Source organism: Ovis canadensis, chromosome 6 (genome assembly GCF_042477335.2).
Source record: "Ovis canadensis isolate MfBH-ARS-UI-01 breed Bighorn chromosome 6, ARS-UI_OviCan_v2, whole genome shotgun sequence".
NCBI lineage: Eukaryota > Metazoa > Chordata > Mammalia > Artiodactyla > Bovidae > Ovis > Ovis canadensis.
In genome coordinates this window covers 104,850,873-104,870,425 of record NC_091250.1, presented here as the reverse complement: position 1 = coordinate 104,870,425, position 19,553 = coordinate 104,850,873, and the positions used below count along the sequence as shown (strand labels likewise).

Genomic DNA, 19,553 nt, shown 5'->3' with positions numbered 1-19,553 from the left:
TTCACCTGCAGCAAGGATTCTAGTAGCAGCATTTTCTGGGGCAAAAGGGTAAGGAGTAGAACAGCACAGATTACTTGTATAATTTGTGTTGGGCTGTCAAGGATAGCTTGTAGCTGATTTTAGTATTCTGCTGATATATTTATTACTGTAAGTTAAATACAGGTTTTCAAAATATAACTTTACTTTTTTGGACTAATAAAATATTTTTAAGTAATCTTATAAACTTTTGGTTTAGGACATCTAGAGATGGTGCGGTTTCTTTTGGAAGCAGGAGCAGATCAAGAGCATAAAACAGATGAAATGCACACTGCTTTAATGGAGGCTTGCATGGTAAGATTGGTGAAATACATACTTAAAATTTATATATTAGGTAGAGACAGAGCCAGTGGATAATGAGTGCCATTTCCCTGGGTTCAAAGATTCTGTTTATCATGACTTACTGCAGATTAGAACCTTAGCTATCTGAGTTATCAGTCGTTTTCAGAGCCAGTTGAACAACATTAGCTTTTATCAGAGTGCTTTCTGAAGCTTTGTAGCACAACCTTCATTTTCTTGGTCTCACATAACTATACTGGTTTTATATAATTGGTGCAAAAAATGACTTTCTGACAGATTGATCAAGCATGTTAAAGATGAGATCATGATCCACAAGAGTATGTACATAATACAAAGTAAACATGTTCATCAAACCCACAATTTAAAATTTGTGAAAAATTTGAAATTAGAATATTGTTTGTGTTACATAATTCTTCCTCTGTTGTAGTCTTTTTCTCAACCCTGAATTCCCTTCTTTAAGAACTTTAGTTTGTTCTTGAGAATGTATAAGAATAGTACTCTTAAACTTTGTATTTCAGTCTATGACTTGTGGCACAGAAATGTATCATAATAACTTTATAGAGAGATTTATGAGAAAACATACCAAAGATAAAATGACCCCAAAATAATTTGGTTTCTTGTCTCAACTTCCCTTCAGAGAATGATTATTGAAAGGATGTTAAATTTTAATTAGTAATTTAAAAAAGTAGCCAGTTAAGCCATTTTTGTTTTTCTTATTGCCATACCAGTGTTAAATCATTCTTTTGAACAAACAGGTTTTCTTGGAGGGTTTAGAGTTCCCCACCTGTTAAAATGAGGATAATATCCTTCTCTAGGGTTGTTTTGAGGATTAAATGACAAAAATGTGTGTAAAATGCTCAGTAAGATCCCCATGATAAGGAACTTAAAACAGTTATGCCACCCCCACTAGAGAAACAACCTATGTGTAGATTGAATAATTAAAATGGAATATTCTGTGGACCTACTCTGCATGCAGTAGAATTAAATGTTATAAGCAAATGAAAGATATTAGTAGAGGCCATAGGTTTAGAGACTTGCTATGAGACTGAGATTTTAAACTGGACTTTGAAGGAAATGTAAGAGTTGACTGCTTATAGAGGAAGAAGTCTGAGCTTAAAGGAACAGCATGGTAACAGCAAGTAAGTAAAATAGTCATAAAGCCATTAAAGTTGTGTAATATGGCAAGTACCAAGGTAAAATGGGCATGGCATGTTTGAAAGAAGGTGAGATATCTGTGAGGTGATGAAGAAGGAAAAAGTATATCAAAAGAAGAAAGAATGGAAAAGTGAGCCGTGGAGTTGCCAACAGTGTGGGAAAGGGAGACCGATAAAGGAGACAGAAGATAGACCTTCTTTTTCTTAATTTTCACTGGCATTTGATTGTGAACAACAAAGGAAGTACCATGTACATATTGTACATGATCTATTCACTAATATATCATGCGGAATTCCCCCACTCTAAAAAGTATTGCATTTTTCTTTTTCTACCTAAACAGAAATTTGCTTGTCCTTAAGATTCCTATGAAAATCCTACTCTCCCCTTTCTAAACTTTATCCTTTTAGCACTTATGCTTATACTATTCGGTATTGATGTTATCTCACAGTAATTTTTTGTTTTGTGTACTTAACTGTGTTTTTTTCTTGTTGGTAAATAACTTTTTTGATTGAAAGTATTTTTCTACATATTTTATATCCTCAGTCTCTATTTACCACTACAATAAATACTAAAGGAATAGAAATAGGTCAACTTGCTTATTCAACTCTTAAATGTAGATGTACTAATTCTTATTTGAATTGAGATAAGTGAACTTCATTGTATAGCAGTTGAGAAGCATTTTTAACGATTTTTTAAAATGGTGCTGATTCACTTTTTTAATTGCATTGTAATCAGGATGGCCATGTTGAAGTAGCTAGGTTGCTTCTTGACAGCGGTGCCCAAGTGAACATGCCTGCTGATTCATTTGAATCGCCATTGACCTTGGCTGCATGTGGTGGGCACGTGGAACTTGCAGCTTTGCTTATTGAAAGAGGAGCTAGCCTGGAAGAAGTCAATGATGAAGGCTATACACCACTGATGGAAGCCGCTCGTGAAGGACATGAAGAAATGGTGGCTTTACTTTTAGGCCAAGGTAACCAATACCAATCAAGACACTAAGGCATAAATGTATAACATGTAAGATGATAATTTATAAAGTTGAATTTAATTATTTCATCTTTCCAGTAGATTCATAATGAGGTGCTAAAATAACTCCCATACTGTGCTAAATAAAATTAAATATACTTCTTTATTATTTAAGGGCTTTCAGAGCCTTTGTGTTCTGTGTGAATAAAAACAGAAAACTGGGAGTGGGGTAGGGTTGTAGGTTATATATTTCTAACTTTCTGTGCCTTAAAAATCATCATCTCTAGTGTTATTGTGAGTTTATAGATATGTATAAAGCTATTAGGACATTTTTGTCATATTGTACAGTTAAGTGTTAGGTGTAGTGATGGTGGTAGTAGTGATGATAATGTTGTTGTGACCTTGGACAAGTTAATTAATCTCATTTCCTTAGATGCAAAAATGGAGCTAATAAAAATATGTAAAATGCATTAAATATTGCCTGACAAATAATAGCATGTTAAATATTATATGTTATTTTCATCAACATCTTTACCATCATTATTTTGGATCTTTATAACAAGGGACTACGTTTTATTTTTCCTAAGTCCTTAAACCACATGACTTGTATCAACTCCTCTGGTTGAATCTTATTCCAGCAGTGTATATCAAATATGGACTCATGGATGTGGTTTTGATAGTTTTCTTTATTTTTAACTGCCTCTTGAAGTGGGGGGAGAAGCACTTTATCATTTAGTAAAGTAATATAAATGTTCGTTTTTGAAATATAGTTTATTAGGAAATAACCATTCTTTGCTTATCTCTGGAATAAGTTAGTGACTTTCTTTAAATATATTTTAGGAGCAAATATCAATGCACAGACAGAAGAAACTCAAGAAACTGCCTTGACTTTGGCTTGCTGTGGAGGCTTTCTGGAAGTGGCAGACTTTTTAATTAAGGCAGGAGCTGATATAGAACTGGGGTGTTCTACCCCTTTAATGGAAGCTGCTCAAGAGGGTCATTTGGAGTTGGTTAAATACTTATTAGCTGCAGGTAGGCATTTTTGCATTTGGGAGGTTTTTTTTTTTTTTTTTGCATAATTCATATAAGTAAAAGTGTTACAATGCAAATAACTTTTTTCTGATGTATGATGCACTGAATGTGTGTAGAAAAAAAGGTACGTTTTTGTGTGTATTCTGAGTAAATAATTTACCTTATCACTGTTCAAAGTATCTGCAGTTTTAGTTTTAAGCAGTAGTCTGTTTCTAGTTTTTTTTTGTTTTTTGCTTTTAAACATGCAGACAATATCCTCTATTTCTAGACATGAATAAGGCTATTTTGTGTAATCTGAGGCGATTGGCTTCTCTAAAAGAAATTTCAGTATCCACATTTGTGTCTTATGATTCTTTTGTTAAGGCTGTGTGTCTAACACAACTGCAGGAGCTAATGTTCATGCAACAACAGCAACAGGGGATACAGCACTAACGTATGCCTGTGAAAATGGTCATACTGATGTAGCCGATGTCTTACTTCAGGCAGGAGCAGATCTGGTAAGCCATGGCACTTTCTAAATCTTAATAATTAAAGCTAAGACAAGAAATTAACTTAAAATCCTGTGGAGACTGTAGATGAAAGGTATTTCTTTACTTCTAATTTTATGTTCACGTTTTCACCATTGTTTATTCATTTAGTCATATTTTTTCCCTACGCTGTTTTGTGTCCATTCTTATTTCCTTGTTAGCAGCAATATCCAGTCAAGTACCCCTTTCCCCCTACAAAAAGGGGAAAATTTTGTGTTTGGTATGTTAATAATTAATGGTAATAATTAGTACAAATTTTCTTTTAGGTACTTAACTATTTTTAGAAGTTTCTTGATTTGTCGCAAAAAGGCACATATTGCTTAGGGGCATTTCACTGTAGTTTAGGAAATAAATTGTACCTGTACCATTCAAAGCATTATTGAATAAAGGAGTTAAGATAAGTAGTATTTTCTTTCAGATACCTTTTTTTTTGTTTTAAAAGAGTTGTTTATTTAATTTTTTGGCTGTGCTGGGTCTTTTTCTAGTTATGGCAAGTGGGGGATGCTCTCTAGATGCAGCACGTAGGCTTCTCATTGCAGGCTTCTCTTGTTGTGGGGCACAGGCTCAAGGGTGCACAGGCCTCAGTAACTGTGGCTCCCTGGGCTCTAGAGCACAAGTGAGTAGTTATGGTGCAGGGGTTTTGTTGTTCTGCAGCATGTGGGATCTTCCCAGATCAGGGATTGAATTCCTGTCTCCTGTATAGGCAAGTGGATTTTTTTGCCACTGATCCACCAGGGCAGTCCCCTCAGATAACTTTTAGTGAGAAGGGTGAAATACTGAGGTCATTCTTAGATTATAAAGAGGTGTCATAGGGAAAGGATAAGCAGAAAGCTCAGAAGAGGTGAAGACATCATCTGAGATGTTATGCTTGGGGCTGGATAAAGTTTAGAAAGATAGATACCATGATGATGTAACAAAAGAGGTTCCTCCAGTTGGAAAAATTAGGAGTACAGAGAGATAGGGAAAAATAAAGCAATTCTGTGTGGGGGAATAAAGGCATTCTTCCAGTTTAACCTGTATGGGAGTAAGAAAAGTAGGTTTTAGTTAAACCATGAGCACTTGTGTGTTTTCATGTAGCAGTTGATAGTTATAACAGAAACTCACACAGGCAGAAACAGGCTCCTCAATTAACTGGTTTCTTAAAATTTATTTAACTTCTCATTTTGTGAAAGGAAAAGATTAAATTAGACTACCGTTGTGGTCTCTTTTGGCTCTGTGTTGGTACAGCTCTTGAAGAGCTTATGATTCATGTTATATTCTAGCTATAGTTATGTGCCTATTTTTCTTACTAGGTTTTGACCTACTTCAGCTTAGGGGCTATATTTCCAGTGTTGACCACAGTGACTGAGAAACATGGCAGCAGTGTAATCTTACTTAGTTAATTGCAGTTAAAACAACTTAGTGTATGACTTAAGAGAAAAATCATCAGATGTGAGTGTAAAAAGATTGACATATAAAATGCTTTATAAAAAGTAGTTTTCTCAAACCTTTATACTGTATGACCTGAAAGTTTTTCCTGTGCTGATATTCTGAATCACAAGAATGCAGTTGGTTCTCCATCCTTTTGAAACCCAGAAATCTGTAGTAATATCTTGTCATTGGTAGTATTAAAAAGATATTCAAATTATCACTGTAATATGGAAGGTAAAATAGAAATAATGAGAAGTATATAAGAGAGAGTGGTGTACTTTAGAAATAGATACAGATAAGATAAAAACTTATGAAAAGAAAATTACTTGTAGTGGTTGGAGATAATGTTGATTGTTTGGAGAGGGCTGTGCTAGAGTGCCATTCATTGCTCAAGTTCCACAATCCCTTTTGTAGAGAGAGAAGGAAAAATTAGCTAGATGGATTCAGATAAGGGTATAGCAATCACTGAATATAATTTCAGTTCTTAATATATTTCTAAAGAGCATGCTTCTAATTTGAGATAGTTTAAAGAATATATTCCTTGATTTACTTCAGAGCACGTTATTTAATATATTTAGATTCCAAAATTAGTCCAATTCTTTTCCTTTTGATTTTCATGAAAAAGAATAATTGTTCACTGGAAATTAAATATCAAATAAGTCTGTACTTTTTAAACAGGAGCATGAATCTGAAGGTGGAAGAACTCCTTTAATGAAAGCTGCACGAGCTGGCCATGTTTGTACTGTTCAGTTCCTAATTAGTAAAGGTAGGTTTGTGTAAGGCAGTGATTTTTTCCCAGAGATGTCTATTCCCTGCCCTTGGGTATTAAGGGATTTAGAGGTAAAGGACATTTTGTGGGTATCATGTGATGGAGGAATGCTACTGAGATTTTTGTGAGTGGGTAGTTGATAAATACCCTGCAACACACAGAACCATCCATGAAGAGTTGTCATACTGGGTAACACACTTGTTGAGTAACATTTCAATAAAGAAAAATTTCTCTATGTAAATGAGGGTTTAGATTACTTGAAGTCTGTTCTGTCTATGTAATAATTTATCTTGAAACCTGGATTTTTGTGCCAAGTTTCTGCCACTGATTAACTTGAAGGCAAGACACTTTTCTCCTTTATTTATATTTCCCTGGGCCTAGGTTTCCTTCTTTGTAAAATATAAAGAAGTAATCATAAATAAAGCACAGCCCACCCAAAAAAAGCTAAAAATTGAAATGAAAAAATATGCCAAAAATGCATTTTTATTCATGGTCATTTATTCTATTTGAAAACCAACATCCTTATTAACAAAAGTAGCATATTATTACTTTCTTTAAATTATCTCTTTGGTATTTACTATATGAGTTCAAGCTGAAACTTTTTCATAAACTTTAGTATAGGAGATTAGAGATCTTACTTTTGATTCAGCATTGATAAAGAGAGACTATGTAGACGATATACAATTAAAAAGGCAATATATGCCATTTCTTTTTTATCAAAAATACTGAAGTTTGTTGATAAATCAGAAATAATTTATTGGTCAAATTATTTTAGGCAATTTAAACACTTGTGTTACATGTTTATGAATAACACATGTATTCAAGAATGAAATTATTTTCAGTTATTATCTCTTCTCTCCCTTTGTTTAATTTTAATGAATCTGATTCCAGTTTCTTCCTGCTATTTTTTCCATTTCCCACATGCCTCGCATAGTGCTGCAAATCAGAGATGAGAATTTTACTACTATTACTTCCTAGTTTTTGTTAATTCTTTCCATTATTTGGCCCATAGAGGGCAGTGTGAATTATTTATTTATTTATTTATTGGTTTTTAGTCATCTTGCCCACTGAAGATACAAAAATTTAGATAAAATTTTATATTTTACTTTTATAAAACAGTGATTATATTGTGTAATATATATTTTTATCCTTAGTTTTTAATGTTGCATACTTATACATTTATGGATGAAATTATGTTTGGGATTTATTTTAGAATAATTCAAGATGGGAGAGGAGAATGGATGTGGGTATATGTGAAATGAGATTGGCCATGTTTATAATCATTGAAGCTGGGTAATGAATATGTGGGGCTTCATTATCCTGTTCTCTCTACTCTTTGATTATTTTATTAACATTATTTTTCATGGATTGTCTGTTTTAGGAGCAAATGTGAATAGAACCACAGCTAATAATGACCATACTGTACTGTCCCTGGCTTGTGCAGGGGGTCATCTGGCAGTAGTGGAACTACTTTTGGCTCATGGGGCAGATCCAACTCACCGTTTAAAAGTATGTAACTGAAATGTTTCAGGTAGCACTGTGAGTTAATCTTCACTCTTGAGCATAACACGTTATCTACAAGTTCAACTTGTATTGACATTCTGAATGTGTTCATTTTCTTTTTTTAGAGGAAAGTGTTCTTGACTAAAATTGAAACTGTAATGTGTCTGGGACCTGTTGGCTTTATCTTCCTTAATGGTTCTGTAAATTAATTTGAAAAACTGTTTTTTCCCTTTTCATATTCACTCTTTTAGGATGGCTCAACTATGTTGATAGAAGCAGCAAAAGGTGGTCATACAAGCGTTGTTTGCTATCTTTTGGACTATCCTAATAATTTGCTTTCAGCCCCTCCACCAGATGTCACTCAATTAACCCCCCCATCCCACGATTTAAATAGGGTAAGATTCTAAACTAAAGCATTTTATATTATATTATCTTTATCCCTTTTTTAGTCATAGTTCCAGATTAAACTAGAATGATTGTTTTTTGTTATAATACGCAATTCTCATTAAAGATAATGTACTCAATACGGGTAATGACCTTTCAGTATAATACTCACATTCTAGATTGATTTCATTTTGCTTTGCTTTCTTACTATGGCCAGAATAACCTTTTGATTTCCAAGTCTGTTTAAAAAAAATATCTTGGAGGGATTTCCTTGTCCCAGTGGATGGGACTTTTGTCGTATGGCCAGAAAAAGAAAAGTCATGGAAATAATTTGATACCAGCATATTTTAAGTAAATATGTTGTTTCCTGAGATTATGTTAAAAAATACTTTGAATGGATCTTCATAACTTATTCTTCATTCTGTGGCATCCAATCGCACAGTCATATCTGACTCTTTGCGACCCCATGGATTGCAGCCCACCAGGCTCCTCTGTCTATGGGGATTCTCCAGGCAAAAATACTGGAGTGGGTTGCCATGACCTCCTCCAGGGAATTTTCCCAACCCAGGGATTGAGCCCAGGTCTCCCACATTGCAGGCAGATTCTTTACCAACTGAATCATTTAAAGCATATTATTTAATGGAAGGTATAGGAAAGGCAGAAATATAATCAGTTTTATTTGTCTTAGGCTCCGAGAGTACCAGTTCAAGCACTGCCCATGGTTGTCCCACCTCAGGAGCCTGACAAACCACCTGCCAATGTTGCCACCACTCTTCCCATCAGGAATAAAGGTCAGTTATACTTCTAAAGCCTTCAGGTTGTCCAAGTAAAAATGATAAGATTGAAAAAAAAATAGCCATTTAAAATTATTTTTCTACAAAGAAATGAATTTTACTAAGTTGGCATAAAAAATTTTTTTTAAACAATGAAAGAAGCATGTTATTGGGAAAGAACATAGTTGAGAGCACGGATTTGTGCTGGAATGAGAAATATTAATAGAAATTCAGATGCTCATCTTTGATGCAATTCTGATTATCTGTGATTTTCTCTAATAACTAGTAATTTCTATTCATGTTAAAATATTAGACTGGGTATAATCGGGTGACATTTTTGTAAATTACTGAAATTTCGATAGTGATATAAGGCATATTAGTAGCTAGATCAAAATTAAATTTTATTTTAGAATAACTGGTTTAATATAGATTTTATATCTGAAATACCTTTTCTCAACCAAGAATTCAGAGTTACTTCAGATATGGTTGCTTGTTTCTTTAGAACTCTCAGGTCCATATTTTACTTGTGGATGTTACATCATATATGATTCATAAGTCATGTCCCGACACAGCGACTAGTTTGAATCAGATTTTCTTTTTAGAAAGTTTTACCTGAAGAACCAGTGTGGCTTTAACTTTTTGGTTTTTGGCTACCTGTATTATTTTACCAACAGTAATACTAAGTATTTCCACCAGTTCTTTTCAATCACTGCTACCAGTCTAGAGCCTTGGCACCTTTTTCAGTTGGTATACCAAGCAAATGATTGCTATACCGATAGCCAGATACATTTATTCACCTGGCTGTTGGAAGATATGATGAATGTCATAGTTAAGCATCTTTTCTTCCAGGGAAACTGAATTCCAGTTGTCTACTGGCCAAGTAGCTTTATGAATATGTGAATTTCTATCTTACCTTTATCAGTCTTGAAGATGGTAGGCCCCAACAAATATTTATTTTAGTTGAATTTTAATTTCCTGGTACTTCTCAGTGGTTTGAGTACTCTTTGTGTGTATGTGTGTGTGTTTAAAAGGCACAGATTATTAAATGTAGAAAAACCTTGACTTAGAAGTTTAAGTTTTCTCTACATCATAATAATTTAGCATTATTTTTCTGTTCTTATGATAAGTTTTTACATCTTTATGATCAGATGAAGTATCTATCTACACATAGTCTTAGATTTTATTTTAATTGTACCACTTTGATATCACAAATCTGCATCCCTCTATTGTCTAATTTTAGCCATGTGATATTTTTAAAATTCTGAAATTGATTTCCCAAAGATTATTCTATGCACATAAAATACATACATTTTATATTTATGATAAAGAAGGTGGATTTGTTTTTAACTCCTTAACAATGCATTTTCACCTTCTGTGGATATAATAACTTGGTGCATAACTGTTGGCACTAAACCTCCCAACAGTAACTCTGTAATGAGGATGCCATTCATGTGCACTTCTGAGGGGGTTTCTTTTTCACACAGCTGCTTCTAAACAAAAGTCCAGCAGCCATTTGCCAGCAAACAGCCAGGATGTACAGGGTTACATCACCAATCAGTCTCCAGAGAGCATTGTAGAAGAGGCTCAGGGAAAGTTAACAGAACTGGAACAGAGGATAAAAGAAGCCATAGAAAAGAATGCACAGCTGCAGTCGTTGGAACTGGCTCATGCTGACCAGCTTACCAAGGAGAAGATCGAGGAGCTGAACAAAACAAGGGAGGAACAAATCCAGAAGAAACAAAAGATTTTGGAGGAACTACAGAAAGTAGAACGAGAGTTACAACTGAAAACGCAGCAGCAGCTAAAAAAGCAGTATCTAGAGGTTAAAGCTCAAAGAATTCAACTTCAGCAGCAGCAGCAACAGTCTTGCCAACATCTGGGACTGCTGACTCCGGTTGGGGTTGGAGAGCAGCTTTCCGAGGGAGACTATGCACGGTTACAGCAAGTGGATCCCGTTTTGCTTAAAGATGAACCCCAGCAAACTGCTGCTCAGATGGGTTTTGCACCAATCCAGCCTCTGGCCATGCCTCAAGCTTTGCCTCTGGCGGCAGGTCCCTTGCCTCCAGGGTCCATCGCAAATCTTACAGAACTGCAAGGAGTGATAGTTGGACAGCCAGTACTGGGCCAAGCACAGTTGGCAGGGCTGGGGCAAGGAATTCTGACAGAAACACAACAAGGGTTAATGGTAGCCAGCCCTGCTCAGACCCTCAATGACACGCTGGATGACATCATGGCAGGTGGGTTTATATTGTTATGAGCAGGTATCAAATATGATTTGCTTAAGGCGAGTAAGAGTGTGCCAGAATTTTTTGCCGTTACCCAACTTGAGAACTATTTCTGGACTCTTGACCCATGTATATCTTTAGAAATATTATTTCGATCTCAGAAGTTCTCAGATGGATACAGGTCAAATTAAAAATTAGCTCATTCAGTGCAAGTGGCTGAAACTTTCTGGCTTAGGTGGGTAGGCTGGGAATCTAGGTTTTTTGGTAGTCGGGTTGATGTTTAATTTTTTGTTTGTTTCTTGTGTTTTTTCTAAGTTAAGAATACTGATAGAATTTTGGCTTTTTTCCTTCTGTATTCACACAATAAACTGGGATATTGATAGAAGTTGAACTGCAAAACTAGTAGGATACATCAGAAATCTTATTTGTGAACAGAAATACTTTATGTTCTGATGGATCAGACTTCAAATCTGATGAATATTTTAAAAAAGAATGTAAATACTTTTACAACACTAAAAAAGTACCAAACCAAATAAGATTTGATTATATAGTATGTCAGTGATTTATCCTTTATGAATGTTAATGTGTAGTTTCTTTCTAATTGTAATTGTATTATGGAGAGGAGTAGTCCCCTGACAGTATCATAAATGATACGTCTTTAACTGGGTAGCCAGAGAATTTTTTTAACATTTTAATTAGTGTCATTGGCAAAAAAAAATAAAATAAGTTGTTTCAGTGGTTCTAGTTCTATTTACTTATTGAATATTTTTCATGAGTTTTATAACAAACTAGTAGAATGAGATTTCACAGGGTTATGAACCATAAGAATACTATACTGAAAAGGACATTTTTTTCCATTAAGAAAAAAAAAAAGAACCAGAAAAGAAAGAAATGGGAAAACAAAGGGATTAAATAGGCGAATTTTGATCATTTTTATCTGCTCTCTTCTCCCTTTTTAATTCTTTGGTTTATATTTAAAGGATGGTTGAATTTTTGAAACTATGTTTAAGTAGCATTATATATGATAGTGAGATTATATATAATTTAACTTTTAATTTTCTAAAAGAATAAGAGAAAACTAAGTTGTATAGTGGTGAGATATTTGGTTGGGCCTCCTGATTATTCAGCAGTAAAGAATCCATCTGCAGTGCAGGAGATGTGGGTTCGATCCCTGGGTTGGGAAGATCCCCTGAAGGAGGGCATGGCAACCACTCCAGTGTTCTTGCCTGTAGAATCCCATGGACAGAGCCTGCTGGGCTACAGTCTGTAGGATCTCAAAGAGTTGTATATGATTGATGTGAAGAGCAGGCGTATATGAGATATTTAGTAGGTAACATTAAGAAACTAAGAAACCAACTAATGAGACAGATTTTGTACTTAGAAATTAAAATCAAAAGTTTCCCAGTTCTCTTCTAGTATCACCTCAACAGTGATATGTGGAATGAAAATTTCTGCTGATCTTAGAGGGTCCAGTAACTACATCATAAAAAAATGCTATTAATCATTAGTAAGAACAACAAAGATTCTTGTGTTAAGTATAAATTTTTTTATATATTTGAAAATTACTACCAATCACCATTAGCTGTTTATAATAATTGGGAATGTAATTTTAAAAACAGTAGATATATTATGAAAACTGAAGCAAACATCATCAGCTCCAGATCCCAAATTTGATATTTCTTTCATGACCATTCATTTAGCTCATAATGGTATTCTTTCTATTATGTAAATTGAACTACCAAAGAATGTATAGAATTGAGTTATTTATTCAATTAAATGAATAATGGACATTGCATACCAATGAATATTTTTAAAATTTTGATATGCTATCAGAATTTACCTGATGTTCTTGGGCATAGTTATCAATAATGATTTGCCAATTGTATAATTTTTATGCCAGTCAGAATCATTGGAGGCTTGTAAAGTAGTTTTTCTGTGATTTGTTTACCAAACAAAAATAATTAAATTCTCCCTGTATTACAGGTATCTTCCTATAAAAATTTTTTAAAGTATAAAACTTTTCAGGAAGTATGACAAATACTTGTCATATTATAAAAATACTTTGCTTGTTTATTCTCATTTATATGGGGAGAGGAGAGATGGCCAGAATAAACAACAGGATTAAACGCCACCAGCTACGTCCCTGCAACCCATCCCTGCATCATGCATGTACACATGCACAAAAATACACGTATGCACTCACTTCCACAGCATTTCTTTACCCTTTTTCTGTGGTAGTACTTGTTACTTCAGTTGACTAATAACCATTTCCATTTCTTTGGATTTTTAAATATCTTACAACTTCATTAGGCTTAGTCTTGTCTTTCTTTTTTCTTTATGCATAATCTCTGCCCTTTATTCATTAGTCCCAGTTTATTAGATGCTCTTATAAGGTTCAGTCACTTTTTATCTAGCACTTGGCTGGCCAAGATCATCTATCTTCCCTGGTTTCTCTACTAGCTAAAGCAAGATCAGTTCCCTGTTTAACCAGTCTTAACACCTTGCTTTGCTGTGCTCTCAAGATCTCCTCTTTCCTTACCTGTTGTTAAAACCTCTCTGAACTCTTAACGCTAATGAAGTTCTACATGTAAAGATCTGATCTGTACCGTAGTTCCTTCAGGTACCTACGTATTTACAGTTATTAATTTTAATTGTAGAGAATGGATGAGTGACAGGCAGTTACTCAGTTACTCAGTTTTAGTACAGCAATTTCATGGGTACCTGAAGGGAAGTGATAAGAGGAAATTGATTTTTCCTATCTCCTTGACCAAAAATAAAACCAATTTAATATGTTCTTTAGAAGAACTTACTCTAGTTGAAATATAAATTATAATTTAGCCATTTAATGATAAAGCTGAGTTTTTTTGTTGTTTAGTATCATGAAGTAAAAATTAGTTTTTTGAACAGATTGTTCATTCTGTTTAAGCTAATTTTGTGTTTAGGTTAGCATTTTCATTTGTGAATATCTAATCAAAGGAGACTATGGAATCTATTTTAAGAGCCATAGATTTTATATGGTTTTGAAATTTTTATCTAAAATGTGTACATTTGAATTGTCTTGATCTTTTTCTTAACATACAAAACTACCAGCATGGAGTAACAATATCAAGGTCATTAGGTGATTAATAAATTAGTACATACCCTTTTCTTTTGATCTGGATCCCTAAGGACTTGAAGAGTATGTTTTGTTTGTTTTGTTTTGTTTCCTCCTTTGTTTTTCTTTTGGCTTTTAAGTGGACTTAAAAATGTATAATTATAGAATGTGTGTTGCTATAATGTATAGTGTATGTTTGTGCCTGAACTGAGGATTTCATGTAAAATAGATTTTTTTTAATTGACAGTAATGTTTATAATTATTATAATAAGGTCAATTTCAGTTTTGTTCTTGGTAGGATCATAAATAACCTCTTGCTAGTTTCAGATCCAGTTGTGAATCATGATTGTTTTCTGTCTGATGTAGTTGATAACTACGTTGGTAACTTACATCCACACTACTGTCGATCATTCAAGATTAGCATTTTCAGTAAGGGGGGAAATGATTGATATTCACATGTCAACTCTAAAAGTCAGTTGAAGAGGGAGTAAAGTACCCTCAACTGCTACCATCTTGAAATTCTCCTACCTTAGTACTGACCTATTAGCCCTTTCTTAATTTACTTATTTTTGATGAAAATAATATCATGGCAAAATTACACTTATAAGAACTAACAATAATCTACATTTGAGGGATGGTTGCATGCATGCATTTATTTCTACCCTAATCTTTTAATTTCGTCCTTCTAAGTCCAGTGTGATTGCTTGATTGATTGGTGGTCATTTTACCTCCTTCAGAATAATTTTTGCACGTGAGAAACTGTTTCTGTGTGAGGATCAAATTTATATATATATACATACTGTCATACTGAGGGCTACCCCCTGTCTACAGCTAATATAGGAAGTATTTTAAATAGTCCATAGTGAATATCCCCAGTGATATTACTTTCATTAGTTCTAGACTATGAGGTGTGAAATTAGCAGGTAAAAGTTACATTTTCTCCTTCTGAACTTGACTATTTTAACTTTTATTCCTTTTCTGATTAAGAAGACATATGGATAACCGTTTGCATATATATTACTTTTAATTCATAAAAATATTTTTGTTTTCAGGGTTATTTTGAACTAAAGTTTTATGATTACATACCATAAGAGGGGAATTTGTTTTACACATGGATTATTGTTTAGCAAATGGGTTACTTTCAATATATATTTAAATTTTGCTCTGTGTCTAATGTCAGAAATAACCAGGAAAGTGAGTTATTAGTGCTATGGCAGTCTCTCTGTAGATATTTTGTTTTTAAATATCTTTAACTATTTTCTAATAATTATATCTTGTTGTTACCTAACAGTGTTTCACCCTTATTAAGTGCAGTTATTTTGTCCAACAGCAGTCAGTGGAAGAGCATCTGCAATGTCAAACACTCCTACCCACAGTATCGCTGCTTCCATTTCCCAACCTCAGACTCCAACTCCAAGCCCTATCATCTCTCCTTCAGCCATGCTTCCTATCTACCCTGCCATTGACATTGACGCGCAGGTAAGTCCACACCCAGGAGCGACAGCTCTAATTGCATTATATCATTGTGAAACTTTCATCAGTGATTTAAATCGTCCTAGACTGCAATGTCTCTGGGCAAAGACTTGAGCGACAAGTATAAATTACAAAATCCACATTTAAAGCAATAAAATTCCAAGCACAGATTATTACTGATAATTACTGTGAAGATTTGGTTTCCACAGTCACCAAGTAATCTTTTTTTGTTAAACTTTAGAAGAGGATGTTAAGAGACAGAACTTAAGATTTGTGTATTTTATCTAAACTTTAATTAGAAGCTGTACTTTAAAATTCATATTGGATTCCATTTAATATCATATATATACTCAGTTGCATTTATATTGTTTTTGAAAATTCTGATCTTGCTGACAGAAGTATGTAGTAAGTCTGTGTGTCTGTGTATATAACACCTGTTAAATTGTTTTTTAAAAAAAGTTACTTTAAAACATTCACTTAACCATGAAACCTCAGAGCAAAGTGAGGTTGGGAAGAAAGGATAGCTTGTGTTTCTTCCTGAAGTAATGCCAAGAGGCCTACCTTACAAGATTGCTGAAGGAGATAAGGGTATGTGGCTTTCTTCAGGACTGAGAAATGTTTGCAGTTTATTTAGTTTTGTGTCTTGGTTAGTACCTGATAGAGAGACTAGTATGAGAGTGGTGGTGTACATTATACAACTTGTTTTATAAATGATCAGTTCTTTATAAATATCAGTTTTAGGGAAGGAGACAGGGAGAGAGAAAGTGTGTGTGTGTGTGTATCATTGCACCATTAAGGGGCTGTACTATTAAGCTATTGAAAATGAAGGCTCCTTTTCATTAAAATGTTTCTTGGTAATACTGTGGAAAAGGAATTTAATTTGTTCTTACTTGCTTTTCTTATTATAAGAGCTAACTTTTTTTTGTTGTTTTGTTTTGAGCACTTAAAATTGTCAGGGGCTATTTTTAAGGAATAACCTTATTTAATCTTCAGACTACACATATGAGTAAGCTACTCCTAAAACCCCATTTTCCAGATGAAAAAATTGAGGCTAAGAGAGCCATTAAGAATTGGGCTTACAATCACTTCATTTAACTAAGAAGTGGTGGGGCTGGTAGTCAAACTTAGGTTTGTTTAACTTCAATGGTACCCTTCCAGATACCATACTATAAGCCTCATTTTTCATTAAAAAAAGAAAAAGACATTCATTTGATGAACCACAATGGTTTACATTTCTTAAGGATTGCATTATAGAATTGGATTGAACTTTTTATTGAATTTGCATTATTTTCTTCAGTCTGTTTTGCTCTGAATCTGTTAATGTTTTAACCAGAAGTATTTTTTCTAGTTTTTATGGGATCAAAAATTGGTCCATAAGTAAAAATAAAGCTTCAGCAAAATATAAAAGGATTATTTTTTAATGCTTTAAACTAAAACAGCCCCAGAAAAGGTCCATTAAGTATGATCATAAATTTATTGAATTTTAAGATTATTATAATGAAATATCTAACTTTACCACTTAGCCAGCATAAATTAATTTCTGAGAAGCTGCATAAAAATACTTTTAAAATATTAAAATTTAAAATACAACATACATTCTAAATATAGTACACATTTTTATTTTAAAACATTTGACTATGGCGCCTTAAAAATCTGCTTCTTTACTTGAGGTTTTTCAGATGGGTTAGACTAATTTGAGTTACAATACTTTTCTTGAAGTTTATCATAACTGAATAGTTAGGTATTAGAAATTCCTTGCATTACATGTTTTGGAACACATAGTACAGAATTAATATTCAGAAATCATTGCTTACCACTTTTCCTTTAACTTTCAGTGTTGCTTTTTAAAATTTACTAGTTTTTATGATACCAGGAAGTTACTTAAAGTGGTATATATAAGATTCTTTGGTGCTTAAACCATCTGAAGTTTTTACTAGATTCTCAAATACAAATGCCATGAGATTTTACATAGTGCATATTTTGATTTATGTGTGACAGTACTGTGCTATTATAGACAGGTGATATGATGAAAAAGTACCAAGATTCTTCTACTATGAAAGATTAAAAGTTCTCTAATAATTGAATCCTTCATGTGTTTATTTAACAAAACTTAAACTTTTTGTTTTTAACACTTTACATATACTTACTTCTTTAACTTAATCTTTATAACAGTACCATGAAGCAGGTACTGTTACTATTCCCATTTTACAGGTGAGGAGAGAGGTCTTAACCTAAAAGCCAATTTTTAGTGCAGCCAGCTTTCAAATGAACAAACACTCTGGGTCTAGAATCTAAAAAATGAATCTGCCTAGATAACAAGCTGTCCTGTGTGTTTAATCTTTGCATTGTTTTAGCATATTTCTTAGGTCGTACCACATATTTATCACAAGTTTTAAGGAAGAACAGAAGAAGTTTAATTTTTAATGCTTCAGTACGTTTCATTTTGGGGCTTCCATGGTGACTCAGACGTTAAAGATTCTGCCTGCAGTGTAGGAAACCTGGGTTCCATCCATGGGTCGGGAAGATGCCCTGGAGAAAGGAATCGCAGCCCACTCCAGTATTCTTGCCTGGAGAATTCCATGGACAGAGAAGCCTGTCACAAAGAGTTGTACATGACTGAGTGACTAACACACACAAACCTTTCGAAATGCTAATGATTCTTGGGAAATGGTTGTTTAGTTGATCATTATAGTTGGGGACTAATATCTGATTTCATTTATTCACTCATTTATTTTTTGTTACGCTTGGTCTTCATTGCTGTACTATTCAGTCTTTCTCTAGTTGGAGTGATTGGGGACTGCTTTTACTTGCAGTGTGTGGGCTTCTCATTGTGGTAGCGTCGCTTGTTGCAGAGCATTGTCTGTAGGCACACAGGCTTAGTTGTTCCATTTAATTTCTGGCCCTTAAAGAGTGCAAAAGATAACAAGTTTGCATTCTTTATGAGTCCTCAAATCTTACGTTCTTGGTGTTTGTGCCACAGGCTCTTTGCCTCTCATGTAATGGTTTTATTGAATTGTTTAGATATTTTCCAGACTTTTAAGACTACTAATACCATACACTGTCCTGGTACCAGAATTTATTTTAGCAAACATCAATAAATGATAGTTTGAAGTGATTATTTGGGACTGTTTTACTATATATTCTGATAACATAGCTCTCTGCTCTCTATTTTTATTTTGCTTAAGTGATAAAATAAAACTTATACCTGTATACTCTAGATATAGAAACATGTAGATAGGAATCCTGTAGAGATTTTTAAGAGCAGTGGTTTTATATGAAACAGTAAATCTGGTTGACAGAGTTGAATCCCCTGAATTAATTAAATATTTTCTATATATTATTATATTAAATTTTAATTAACTGTGCTGCTGCTGCTAAGTTGCTTCAGTTGTGTCCAACTCTGTGTTACCCCAAAGACGGCAGCCCACTAAGCTCCCCCATCCCTGGGATTCTCCAGGCAAGAACACTGGAGTGGGTTGCCATTTCCTTCTCCAAGGCATGAAAGTGAAAATTGAAAGTGAAGTCACTCAGTCATGTCCCACTCAGCGACCCCATGAACTGCAGCCTACCAGGCTCCTCCGTCCATGGGATTTTCCAGGCAAGAGTACTGGAGTGGGGTGCCATTGCCTTCTCCTTAATTAACTCTACTAGACACTAAAAGTGAGAAAGAATTAGCTGTTCTGTTCATGAGTTCTAAAACCTGTGTTCTGTCATGAACTGGACTTGTGTTCCAGTTCTAAACTACTTGACACTTTTTTCTCAAATTTCTGAAGGCTTTCCTTAAACTTGGGGTAACTGATTGTAGTATATCTCAAAAACAGAAAAAGTAAAAACTTTCTAATGTAATTTTGACTTTTTTCCTGTTTTTAATAATTAGCATATATCTATTGTATTTTAAAGAAGGTA

At 34.0% G+C, this 19,553-nt stretch overlaps 1 protein-coding gene across 6 annotated transcripts in view; it reads left to right on the top strand.

Annotated features, from left to right (window-relative positions):
* Positions 1-19,553, top strand: part of ANKRD17 (ankyrin repeat domain 17) — a 168,834-nt gene that overhangs the window by 87,647 nt on the left and 61,634 nt on the right. For 2 of the 6 annotated variants that reach the window (XM_069594327.1, XM_069594329.1), the window contains exons 7-16: positions 236-330; positions 2,227-2,464; positions 3,298-3,489; positions 3,853-3,986; positions 6,105-6,192; positions 7,577-7,704; positions 7,950-8,093; positions 8,771-8,873; positions 10,340-11,092; positions 15,508-15,653. In XM_069594327.1, the coding sequence (XP_069450428.1) occupies positions 236-330; positions 2,227-2,464; positions 3,298-3,489; positions 3,853-3,986; positions 6,105-6,192; positions 7,577-7,704; positions 7,950-8,093; positions 8,771-8,873; positions 10,340-11,092; positions 15,508-15,653 (2,021 nt within the window). Of the gene's footprint in view, positions 1-235; positions 331-2,226; positions 2,465-3,297; positions 3,490-3,852; positions 3,987-6,104; positions 6,193-7,576; positions 7,705-7,949; positions 8,094-8,770; positions 8,874-10,339; positions 11,093-15,504; positions 15,654-19,553 lie in introns of all 6 variants that reach the window. The other 4 variants (XM_069594326.1, XM_069594328.1, XM_069594331.1 and 1 more) reach the window with 2 other exon arrangements.